This window comes from Anomalospiza imberbis, chromosome 20 (genome assembly GCF_031753505.1).
Source record: "Anomalospiza imberbis isolate Cuckoo-Finch-1a 21T00152 chromosome 20, ASM3175350v1, whole genome shotgun sequence".
In the NCBI taxonomy this organism is placed as follows: Eukaryota; Metazoa; Chordata; class Aves; order Passeriformes; family Viduidae; genus Anomalospiza; species Anomalospiza imberbis.
Window position 1 is genome coordinate 10,539,637 of NC_089700.1, and position 12,431 is coordinate 10,552,067.

Below are 12,431 nucleotides of genomic sequence, written 5' to 3' on the forward strand. Positions count from 1 at the left end.
AGACTCTTGTTTGCTACCAAGCTGGTGTCTCTTACATACACGTGATACCTTTGACTGACAGGTTCATTTCAGATTGGGAAGGTGAAAGGTTTCTTACCGCCGAGCGATGTAGTAGAAAACAGGATTGCCAACTTTGGATGTCCCAGCTTGGTAGAAAATATTTAATGTTTTCAGTGCTTTGAACTCCTCTTTTTCATGTACCTGATGTCTAAAGAGCAATACATTGACATCAACTTTCACAACTGTCTTTCAAACAAATTTTAAAAATCCCAACCCCTCTTTACTTCCATCTCTGAACAAAAGTATTAAGTTTAAACAATCTTGAGCCTTCCTTAAATCACCAATATGTTACCACCTCGTTCTCAGTTTAGTTTTTTAAATTAAAATCCACTCAGAAACCTAAAAGGTTTGTGTAGACTCAGCTTTTTAAAACTCCCCTTTAAAACAGATAATCTTGATAGCAGAGAGTCTTATAAACTACTGACATCTCCTCACATGATCAAGTCTAGAAATGCACATTGTGTATCCCCATCCCAGTAATCTCATTACCTTGTCATGAACTCTTCAAACTTGGAACTCGTGAGATTTAAGCTGGACCAATGTGTATCTGCCACAGGTTTGTGCTCAGGAGGCCCCAGGTAGGCAAGAAGCGTTGCCATCTTGTCAAAAGGTCGTCGTCCAACAGCCTTGTGGTCCCTACAAACAACATGTTCTTTGTCAGGAAACTCCTTCTTTACTCAGCAACTCCCACTACCCCTCCTCAACTGGGACAAGCTGGATTTTCTTTTTTAAAGTAATTAGGAGAAATCTTCAGTGATGACTGATATATTCTTCTCAGTAATAACAGAAGCAACAGAAGGGAGTATTTCCAAATATTAACAGCTTTTAGCTGAAGGAGAGGAGATTTATCGGGTATTAGGAAGAAATCCTTCCCTGTGAGGGTGGAGAGGCCCTGGCACAGGTTCCCAGAGAAGCTGTGGCTGCCCCATCCACATCTGGAAGTGTCCCAGGGCAGGCTGGACAGGGCTTGGATCACCCTGGCATAGTGGAAGACGTCCCTGCCCAATGCAGGGGCTGAGATGGGATGAGTTTTAAGGTTCCGTGCAACACAAGCCATTCCAGGACTCTGACAGCTTTCCCCTCAGCCCACGCCCTCGTGCCGGGGCTGCAGCCTCACCTGTTGCTGGACAGGTACTGGCCGATCTTCTCCTGGTTGTTCCAGAGCAGGCGGTGCAGCGCCAGCACGTTGCCGTCGCTGATGAAGGAAAGGCTGTGGTTGACGGTGTCGCTGGCCGGGCAGTCGGACGCGATGTCGAGGAAAAACCTGCAGTTCACAGCCAGGAACCAAGGTCAGCGCGGGAGGGCCAGCGAGGGGCTGTCCTGCAGGCCACCCCCAGCTCTCCCTGCACGCAGCACACCCCCGCGCTGGCCGGGCTGTACCTTCGTGCCGCGTCAAAGTTGCTCTTCACAAAGTCATTGAAAGGCCGCATGTGCTCCTCCTTCGTAAACAGCACGTGGTTGGCAATGCTCTGAAGGATCTAAAGGAGAAACACGGCAGAGACACACAGAGGTTTAATGCCTTAGCTGTTAGAGTAACTGACACAAATACTTCTGCCAGTGAAATCAAACCGGCAGAAGCAGTTCATTTTCACTTGGTGTCTTGAGGTTTCACAACAAAAAGCCAGTAAGCAAAGTAATTTAAAATACATTCATTTCCAAAGTCTTTTCGTTCTCATACTTTTAAATACTAAAAACCAGTTCACTTTTTTATGAACTTTAAACTAGGAAAAGAAATCATCTTTCAAACCACCAGTAAATTATTAAGTATTTCTCCTGGAACTTAAGATAGGTAGGTAAAAGCAGTAGCACACCCCTATCTAAAGGAAAATACAATTTCCCAACATTTACAATAGATAATGTACACAGGCCATAGAATGTGTATGCCCTCATTAAACCTTTTTAAATTTTTTTTTTTAACAAGAAATATGACCAAGTAAGATTAAAGACAGGAGAAACCCCTTCTTTAGTAGAGGGATGAACTCGATAAATGCTGGCTGCTGCTACCCTCACTGCGCTCACAGGAACGTGGGTCTCTTTGTTAGTTTCCAAACGAGAAGTTCAGGTGAAGGGCTGGAATTCCACTCTCATCCATCCCTTTGGCAAAGCGTTCGTCCCCATCCTTACACTGCTGAGAGCGCCAACAATGCCACGATGCATATACACAGCACAGACACTGCACTTTCAATGAGCGTGGCGGCTGCTACAAAGAACTCCCCATTTCCCCACTCTCTCCTACTGCTCTAGGAGCAGTGCTGAAGCAGGCAGAACGTTCACTAGGGCAGGCACACCCGCGTCTGGATTCACCTTTGACATGAGCTTGAGCCCGCGCTCGATGCGGGGCGGGGGTTTCTTGTCCAGGATGCCCGCCTCGTACGGGGACACGATGGCGGGGTTGATGAAGCGCAGGAACATGGCGCTGCCCACGGCCCCGATGCTGTTCTGGGGGAAGCGCTGGCTCACCACCTGTGCACGGACAATTACACACAACAGTCCTGCGTTAAGCCACGGCCAAGGGCTCACAAAAGCCTTGCACGGCAAGCCAAGCCAAAGCATTCTTTCCACACCGACCATGCCCAGCACGCTGGAGCGGGACTCTCTTGCATCCCAGAGAACCAGAACAAGAAGGAAAGGAGTGGGGCTCTCAGACAGCAGCTGGCACAGCTCCCTTGGCAGGGACACGGCTCCCAGAGCTCCTGGCCGTGTCTCAGAGCTGACCCCACGCAGGGCCCTGCCCCTGGAGGGACCCCCAGGTGCCACAGCCCCAGACTCAGGTGGGCACTGCCCTCTCCCAGCACAGGGAGCACCTTCCACCTACTGGGTCTTTGACCTGTGTTTGCAACTGCACAACTGAGCCACGAGCCTCTCCAGCAACAACACTGTGCTCTACAGCTTCAGGAGTAATTTTCCATTTGTGAGGAGGGGCTATTTGCAGAAATACCCTTCAAAACCATCATCTGTCCACACCAGGACAGAAGGAGCCAGAGCTGAGCGGCCAGTGCACTCCTCTGCCTACATATACACTGTATAAAACCACTGAGCAGATTTAAAATATTGTCCTTTGCCATCCAGGAAAAAAATAACTCCAAAGAAATCTCTTTTCTTTTAGGAAATCAACTATGAGTTACTAAGAGGAAAGTTGTTCTTTGGGTGTCTTTGATTTAACTTTGAAAAGTTAAAGACAAAGCTTCCTGACAAAAATTAAGTCCTTAGATATTCAACATGTAAAACATCAATATCCATATATGTATATTGCAATGAGTAACAACGGTTAATCAAAAGGAGTCAGATTCTTCCTTTCTACAGAATAAAATTAGCAACTGATATTATCCTGTATAGTTTAAGGCTAAAAAAATCACCTCCAAACAAATCCCAGTTTAATAAAATACTTCAAAACATAACTAATGCAATCTCAAATCATGCTGCTTAAACCAGACAAAGCCATTAGTACAAAACACACCAAGAATCACTTTGGTTCAGTAGCAACTCCAGTCAGTTACCTTGTGATGCAATTACTGATATTTTCTTGTAAAATACTGCTTTGCCCACAGCTTTTGCATTTTAAACATGATTATTATTCTGCTCAGTTACAGCAAAAATAAGAGAGCATTTAATAAAAGTCTAGATTTCCATTCTGGTTGATTCATACTTTGTATTCTGAGGTCACTGCCAAAGAAAAGAGTAAGTCTGAACTTTTAAAGACAATGCTCTAAAGCAACCCACGGATCTAAACCCTAACGCAGCAAGTTACTGAAAATAGAAAATCTGCTTTTCTCAGGAAACAATACAAGTGCTAAAGTTGGGGTTTTCTCACTTAATCACAAAGGAAACAGAAGAAAATGTGTCAGAAACACGTCCCACAAGCCTCTTTCCGGTACCCCACAAATATTAATTGTTCTTTGCCCAGGATGCAAGCTCAGGTTATCTGCCAGAGTGTTAAAGCAGCTCAACAGACCCAGATTTTTCTCAAAACCAAAGAAAACATTTTTCTTCCACAATTTTTTAATTTGAAGATGGTGGCAAGGCTAGAAGAGTCAGAATATTAAATACTAAGCAGTAATGTTAAAAATGTCTCATTTACTCAAATAGGCACACAGAGAATATTTTAAATCTACACTTAATTCCAGTGTTAATTGAAATGAAAGCTATTTTGTGCCAGAATTAGTAGAATGATTTTACAGTGAGGTCAAATAGACTGAAGTGAAGATACTTTGAACAAACAGCAAAAGATTTCTGTTGTGCTTTGAAAGAAATGGCTAATAAAAAGGTCTCCAAACTTACTGATTTTTTGTTTTCCTTTTTTTCTTTTACGGTAGCTTTATTCAGTAGAGAGTGGCAAGTTGCCTACAGAACAGAGATGAGCACAAACAAGTCACAGCACCAACTACATACAGCAACAAAAAACCAATGTTGACTTGTACATAAATTACACAGTAAAATGTAACAAACATAACCAACAGAAAATGAAATATATAAACTAAAGACTGATGATGGAGTTTTTATTCCACAGTTTTATTACATCTTATTTACAAAGCACTAAATACAAAACAAGCAAATGTTGAATTTCAATCATTTCTACTATTTCTGGCTAGATTAAAAGTCAAACCACATCAATGTGCTCATGATACACAATCTTGGGCCTTAAATGGTGTATTCAGCTTTCAAATGTATTTTACCATCCCCAAATAATTTTAACAATACAAATAGTAGTGTTATACCTTTGAAATACATATTGCTTTTTAAATTAAATTTAGAGTTTTGAATCTTCCAATGTTTCTCTGTGTGTCCTTCAATTTGGTTAGACCTGTGAACCATCAGGGTTATTACCACTGTGAGAGGTAACTCTGCCATAAAACACTCTCTGGACAAAGGAAGAAAGAAGCTACAGTCTTGGTTAATTTATTAGAGATTTCCAAGTCAAGAGATCTGATTTGATTGTGCTTATTTCTGCATTTCACCGAGATGCAAAGGGACCTACCAAGAAGACTCCAATTCTGCCCTACTTCCAGCAGCATCTGAGCAAAGCCCCAACCCCTCGTGCCCTGCTCCCCAGCCAGAGGTGCATCAACACCCCCGGGAGCTGGGACAGGGCTGGGCATCCCTGGGAAGCCTCCAGCAGCACCCAGGGCTGGGTGCCAGCCAGCCTGCAGCACTCAGCCACCTCCAGAGGGTCGCACTGGCACCGGCAGAGAGCTTCCACACGTTCAGGATGGAACAGAATGAAAGGCAAACACCCCAACCCAAACCAGCCAGTAAAGCTCTCTGCTAAGCAAGCTGAACGGAAACCTGTGCAGGACCTATCAATATTTAACCAGTGGCACCTCGGCCAACTCTCCCCGAGTAATGTCCACGAGTGCCTTCGGAAGCAGTTGCACACACACTACTCACTGGGATACTGCAGCTAGAGGAAAATTTCCACCTTGCTTTCACAAGGAAAGCCGTGTATGTTTGTGGGGATTTTATGGAAGAGCCAGCACAGATCCTCTGTGGGAGTCACTGTGAGCATGCTTGCTCCCACAACACACTCCTGAACATACATTACCTGTAAGGAGCCAGGTGAACCTGTCCCAGTAGCCAGTTATTGATGCTTCCAAAGGAAAACACTCTCTGGGCTCTGTTCCCAAACAGAAACACCAGCCAGCACAGATGCCAATATCCAACTAAAGACACCGTTTCTGTGAGGTTGCTGCAGTGATTAAAACTAGCTACTAATCATTTACAGAACACATCTGCTGAGCATTCTTTGCATACAATCGCTTTAAAACTCTAAGCATTAAAAAACCACCACAAAATTTGGTATAATTTACTCTCACTAGTGCTTGGGATAGAACACATTCACCTTTTTAAAAGGGAAATTATCTCATAAAAATCACCTATTTGGTTCTTATGATAAAAATGGATTAATGCCCTTTTCAGATAAAGGCCAGACTCTACAAAACTCTCTGAAATTTTAAGTACAGAATGTTCATCACAAATACTGTTAGTCAAACACTTGTACAGAAATCTAGTTGTTACTAGAAACAATTAAATTAGTAAATATTGAAGCTAAATATCAGCTATTACCACTTGTATATCTGCCAGTAAATTGGGAACAAATTTCTTTTGGGAACAAATTACCCTCAATACCACACACAGTAAAGGCAAGAATAAAGCCAACACACTTGGAAAGGCTTCCACAGAAGAATCTCTGGGAATGCCTGCTGGTGGGCACATTTTAAAAACTCCATTTCACAAAGGAATTACCAATGGTTTGCACAGAAGTAATTGCTACCAATGGACCAATGAAATGGCAATAATCTGACACATCCTGGAAACAGCACATAAACCCAGTTCTGGGATGAGGTGTGGGAGAATGCAACATCCAATAACAGAAGGAACAACCAAGGCTGTGTGTGATATTTTCAGTAACACCCAAATATTCTTCTAATTGATGTATGTGACACTGTGGCCATGAAGGAGACCAATCTGCCCACTTCGTTTCCTGATTACAAAACCCAAACACATCAAAAAACCCCAAAGCCACTCTGCCACCCACCCAAACACAGCCACTGTCAGGAAGAGAAACCAAAAGCCTTCAGAGGCTTTTACAGAGCTGTCAGGCAGGAACAAGGCTTGGTGTCTGCACGCCTGCTTCAATGCAAGGGCTCACAGGAACAAGCCCAGACCACAAGAGTCCCAACACACATTCCCTGCTCCCACTCCCAAGCTCTGGGGATTGCAGCAGTTGCCCCGGTGACCCCAGCATCCCCTGTGCAAATGGGACAGGATTTTTGTTACTCATCATTAGTTCACACAGGTCAGAAAATCCATCTGCTTGGCTTTGCCTTAGACCTGAATACAGACTGTGGCTGAAAGGGCAGAAGTAGCTCTGCCAGAGCACCTCACTGAGACCACAGCTCCAATATTCCACCAGGCACAGCATTTCTGTGACAGTGCTCCAACTGGACTGGACACTATTCCCAGTGAGCTCCGAGGGAACTCCTACTGGGATTTTTAGCAGCAGCTGAATCCATCAGAAACACACAAGGAGATCCAGCAGGACACTGGGCTCAGCAGCCACGGGACAGAGCAGAGGAGCTGGGGATGGAGGTCAGGGAACCTGAGTACCTTCAGTCAGCTCCTGAGTGCCAACACAACCCTTAAAACACCCCTTAGCCCCAACGTTCAGACTGGTGTTACTTATCAAAGTAGCAGTACTTATCAAATGTCTGAGAAAAGCCTTCAGAGATGCCTAGCACCAAACTCCAAACTGCTGGAATTTCACAAAGCAACCCCAAAGCTTAGGGGCAGGCAACCACTGCCTTTGTCTAGTACCAAACAACTCCACTTTGTCTAGCACCAAACTCCAAACTGCTGGAATTTCACAAAGCAACCCCAAAGCTTAGGGGCAGGCAACCACTGCCAGCATACCTGGTATAAACAATGGCACACACTGCGCAGCTGGGGTGGGAACTCCGAGGAGGAATTAATGATTGCCTGAAAAAACTTGTCTGTCATTTGCAAGAGACTCCGCTGGTTCTCTTCAAGGCTTTCTGTGGGCTCCAGCCTGAAACAGACCCACACATGTATGACCAGCAATCGAACACAACACAAGCTGCACTTACATCCTTGGTAAGAGCCTCATTTCCCCTTTTTCTTATGGAAATACTTGTGATCTTTTACACAAAAGTTTCCATCACTGTTTTAAACTACGTAAGGCACAAATAAAAGGTCATGTAAAATTCAGTAATGAACAGACAGCTGTAGGTGGGATTCTCTCAGACCACTTCATACAAACACATGCATACACAATTCCAACTGATAATTGCATTCTCAGTTCATGATGGTTTATCTGAAAGGAATTTTGAGGTAGACACAGTTGATGGTTAAAGTATTAATCAGAAGGCCTATCTTTGCATAAGCTACTTAAGAGATGAATACTTTTAATTTTTCTAAGAGTCAGAAATAATTTAAAGCAACAGAGCAAGAGGGCTGCAGAGACAACTAATGTGTCTGGAAAAGTGAGAAGTACAACAGTATGAAAGCATGAGAAAAATATCTGGAACAAGGGAAAAGGAATCCTATTGCAGACAATGAGCGGGAATCGTGTTTACAGATAATACATTTGCTGCTCGCCCTGAATCTCAAACCTTGTTGGATCCACCTCAAAGCTGACGTGCTGCCACTCAGGGGATGTGATCACAGTCCGCAGCAAAGGTTCCAACAGCTTCTGCAAATACGTAGCACCATAGACCTGTGTGCAGGGGAAACAAGGACAGAGGCCAGATTGACACAGGAATGCTGCAAAGTTCTGGAAGCTTTCAACAGCCTGAAACACTTGATCTGTTTTGGCACAAGCCAAATTCTTGTAAAACTTGGGTTTATATATTATAATCTCACCTCTGGAACACAACAAAGGTCAATTTCTACAGGTATTTTAATTAGTTTCCAATTAGAGAAAAATAACAACCCGCTAGTCAGCAGACACTCTTTCTTAGAGGACTGACTCCACACTTCACCTCTGTTTGTACACAAGTTTTTAAACTGAAATGGGAGCACAAACAAGACCTCAGAATTTACCAGAACAGTCTTCCAGCTGGCACTGGCCCAGAATCACTCATATAATTGAACTAGTCAGAAAGGCAAAAGTTTAGTGCCGGGGGATACCAACTTTTTAAGGGCCTGAGCACAAGTGTTCTGCAAGATTCACTTCATGAAATGTTAAAACACAAAAAGAAAACTCCCAAAACTTGACAGATGTGAGAGCTGAGACCAACTCAAACTGAGACCCAAAGGCAACTCAGAATGGCTTTTATCTAAACCCATTACTCAAGTGCTTCACCCCACAGACTGGCAGCTTTGTATTTCCATATTTCTAAGCTTTTCCTGCTATTGGAAGAGATCTGTAGCAGAGAAAAAAGAAGAGATGATGTACCTTAAAACAGAAAGTCATTATTTTACTGGCTAAACTGTTTCCTCGGAAGAGTGTCTGCATGGAGTCTGCCAGCTCGACCTCCTTTGAGAACATATTCCAGAGGAGCTGGTAGAGCAGGTGCCGGGAATCAAAGAGTGTGACCAGGACACGAGCCAGCTCGTCCTGAAAGGGAGGAACAAGAGTTGATCTGACTCGCAGGGAGCCAAGGCAAGCATGAAACCCCAGTACTGTGACAAAATCACCAAGCAGTTTGCAATAAAGCTTTATGTCTGCTATGGGCTCTGGCAGGTAAATATCAGCTTACACAAAAACAATCTCTCTGCAAACGTTTCCTATGCTACTGCTTGTCTAAAAATCTGCCTCAGGCTATCCAGTCTCACAAGTTCATAGTGGTTATCCAGGCAGACGAGCAGCTACTCCGCTGCATAACAAAGCCCAACTCATCTTGCTAAAACCTAGAAGAGCAAATACAATTCTGCGTGTCTGCATCACAGCACACACCACCTGTAATAAACAACCAGCCCAGATGCATTTATTATAATCAACTGCATTTTAGTTAATATCTAGGAACAATTTTATATGCAGGTGTCACCAAGATCTGAACTTAGATTCAGTACATTTTTATGAACATACAATGAAAGGCTAGCTCAGTGGCAGCTCTATTCTCTCTGTACCCGACTGTTGTTGCACTTTTTATTTCAAGTCTTATTATTTTAACAAAATGTAGGAAATAAAATCAGCTTACCCACTGAGAACAAGGCACCACATTGGCTAAAGCCATAGCAATAGGAAGCTCCCCCTGATCACCCATCATTGTAACCAACTCCACCAATCTCTCAAACCGATCTGCCAGCACTGTTTCTGCCAAGGTATCAAATTCTGTCCCCTGCTGCAAGATTTTGGTGAGGACTTCCATAAACGTGGCTCTGGTCTGGAGGTCTTTATGGTAGCCCAAGCCTGAGGGAGAGGAGGCAGCAGCAGTAAGGAGGATGTAAAAGCAGCGGGCAGGCGCTGCGCCGGGCAGGCGGGGCCTTACCTATGGAGTGCATGAGGCCGCTGTCCACGTTGGCGTTGAGCAGGTTGGACATGGCCAGCACGGTGCAGTGCCGCAGCGACGCCAGCCTGCGTGACATGCCGCGCTTGCGCCCGCCCGCCGCCGCGCCGTCCTCCTCCGCCTCGCTGCAGTCGTTCAGCAGGTTCATGAACAGCGTGAAGTACCTGGGGACAGGCCCTCATGTCACACGCGCCCTGCCACGGTGGCCAACGCACAACAAACCTCCCGAAACCTCAGCCACGGGAGGTAAACACACCATAAACCTCCCGAAACCTCAGCCAAGGGAGGTAACACACAACAAACCTTCCGAAACCTCAGCCACGGGAGGTAACACACAACAAACCTCCTGAAACCTCATCCACAGGAGGTAAACACACCATAAACCTCCTGAAACCTCAGCCACGGGAGGTAACACACAACAACCCCCCCAAATCCTCACTGATGGGAGCCAACGCACAACAAACCTCCCAAAACCTCAGCCACAGGAGGTAAACACACCATAAACCTCCCGAAACCTCAGCCACGGGAGGTAAACACACCAAAAACCTCTCGAAACCTCAGCCAAGGGAGGTAACACACAACAACCCCCCCAAACCCTCACTGATGGGAGCCAACACACAACAAACCTCCCGAAACCTCAGCCACAGGAGGTAACACACAACAAACCTCCCAAAACCTCACCCACAGGAGCCAACGCACAACAAACCTCCCAAATCCTCACCCACGGGAGGTAATACACAACAAACCTCCCAAAAGCTCACCCACAGCACCAATCACACAACAAACCTCCCAAATCCTCACCCATGGAAGCCCGTGCACAACAAACCTCCCAAATCCTCACCCACGGGAGGTAATACACAACAAACCTCCCAAAAGCTCACCCACAGCACCAATCACACAACAAACCTCCCAAATCCTCACCCATGGAAGCCCGTGCACAACAAACCTCCCAAAACCTCACCCACAGGAGCCAACGCACAACAAACCTCCCAAATCCTCACCCACAGCACCAATCACACAACAAACCTCCCAAATCCTCACCCACGGGAGGTAATACACAACAAACCTCCCAAAACCTCACCCACGGGAGGTAATACACAACAACTCCCCCAAATCCTCACTGATGGGAGCCAACGCACAACAAACCTCCCAAAACCTCAGCCATGGAAGCCAGTGCACAACAAACCTCCCAAAAGCTCACCCACAGCAGCCAACACACAACAAACCTCCCCAGAACCTCACCCCCACGCCAAGGAGCCTCCTCGCAGCACAGCCCAAACCTTAACTGTGCTCCAACAGCCTCCCTTTGTCCCAAACCCGGTGTCCCCATTCTCCCCAGCACTGGTGTGCCTCTATCTACAGATGTCGTTAAAGAGAGTTTAAGTTTCGTGGATAAAAATAAATAAAATACAGTATGAAATTGAGCTAATTCCTGCCATAACTGAAAAACACATCTGCATTAAGCAGAAACAAAGCCAAATTTTCTAATTATTTTTTAAATGGGAATGTTTTCATAAACCTACAAAGCAGAGATTTTTAAATCGACCAGAGAAGAGGTAATTCCTGTTGGGATAATAAAATTATTTCTGCTGGAAGAAAAGCACAGATTGTAATAAAGGTCATATAGGGCTTCTACTTCGAGTGATTGTATAGAGAAACAGTTAAAAGTCACTATTTACTTGAGAAATAATTGAGATTTTGCTTCCATCAACTCAACACCATCTCCTTCTTCAGGCTGGAGTGGAAGCCCAGCAAGAAGAGAGACCACTGCTTCCATACTCGCCTGGTCCAAATCTCTGAAAAACAAAATTTAACAAATATAAGTCACTTTTCCTTATAGCTCTACCTGCAGATAAAAAATAACATTTTAATAATAAAAAGGTATTCTACTAAGGTTCTGTCCACCATGAAAACAGCTCTTATATTTTGTGTTACAGGTTCTAAATTAGAGCAAGTACTAAAAGGAGCCAAGTCATTTAAGACTAAACACTAAATATAATCCTGCTGTTGCTCACCAAAGCTTCAGTTTCAATTTTTGTCTTTTCCTTAACATTATTATTGTCACAGCAAGCCCAACATGCCAGCTCATCCATGGATATCAAATGCCACCTGGAATGCTGTTACAGGTGAAGAGTGCCCCTTACCTTGTCAAGCATTTCACATCCTCATCTGTTGCTTGATTAGAAGTTCCCATTACCCAGTCTGTCAAATATTCCACCATTTTGTTCCTGTTACACATAAATAGATTGTTTTAGCTTTGTTGGGTTTTTTCTACCAGTGTGTATCACACATTAAATTGTTACAAGTGTTCAGTATCACCACAAACTAAATAATACTTAAATGCAGCACCAGGCTCATAATCATTCTGAAGACAGAGACAAGGGAACTCTCCCTGTACCAGGAATA

At 44.5% G+C, this 12,431-nt stretch overlaps 1 protein-coding gene across 3 annotated transcripts in view; it reads right to left on the reverse strand.

Moving 5' to 3' along the window:
- The window catches only part of NF1 (neurofibromin 1), a 75,841-nt gene that overhangs the window by 37,763 nt on the left and 25,647 nt on the right, over positions 1-12,431 (reverse strand). For 2 of the 3 annotated variants that reach the window (XM_068210704.1, XM_068210706.1), the window contains 13 exons: positions 12,170-12,253; positions 11,705-11,821; positions 10,008-10,189; positions 9,717-9,928; positions 8,972-9,133; positions 8,187-8,290; positions 7,468-7,603; positions 4,339-4,401; positions 2,365-2,523; positions 1,441-1,538; positions 1,178-1,324; positions 550-696; positions 98-208 (listed from right to left, as the gene is read on the reverse strand). In XM_068210704.1, coding sequence (XP_068066805.1) covers positions 98-208; positions 550-696; positions 1,178-1,324; positions 1,441-1,538; positions 2,365-2,523; positions 4,339-4,401; positions 7,468-7,603; positions 8,187-8,290; positions 8,972-9,133; positions 9,717-9,928; positions 10,008-10,189; positions 11,705-11,821; positions 12,170-12,253 — 1,722 coding nt within the window. The remainder of the gene's footprint in view (positions 1-97; positions 209-549; positions 697-1,177; positions 1,325-1,440; positions 1,539-2,364; positions 2,524-4,338; positions 4,402-7,467; positions 7,604-8,186; positions 8,291-8,971; positions 9,134-9,716; positions 9,929-10,007; positions 10,190-11,704; positions 11,822-12,169; positions 12,254-12,431) is intronic. The other variant, XM_068210705.1, reaches the window with a different exon arrangement.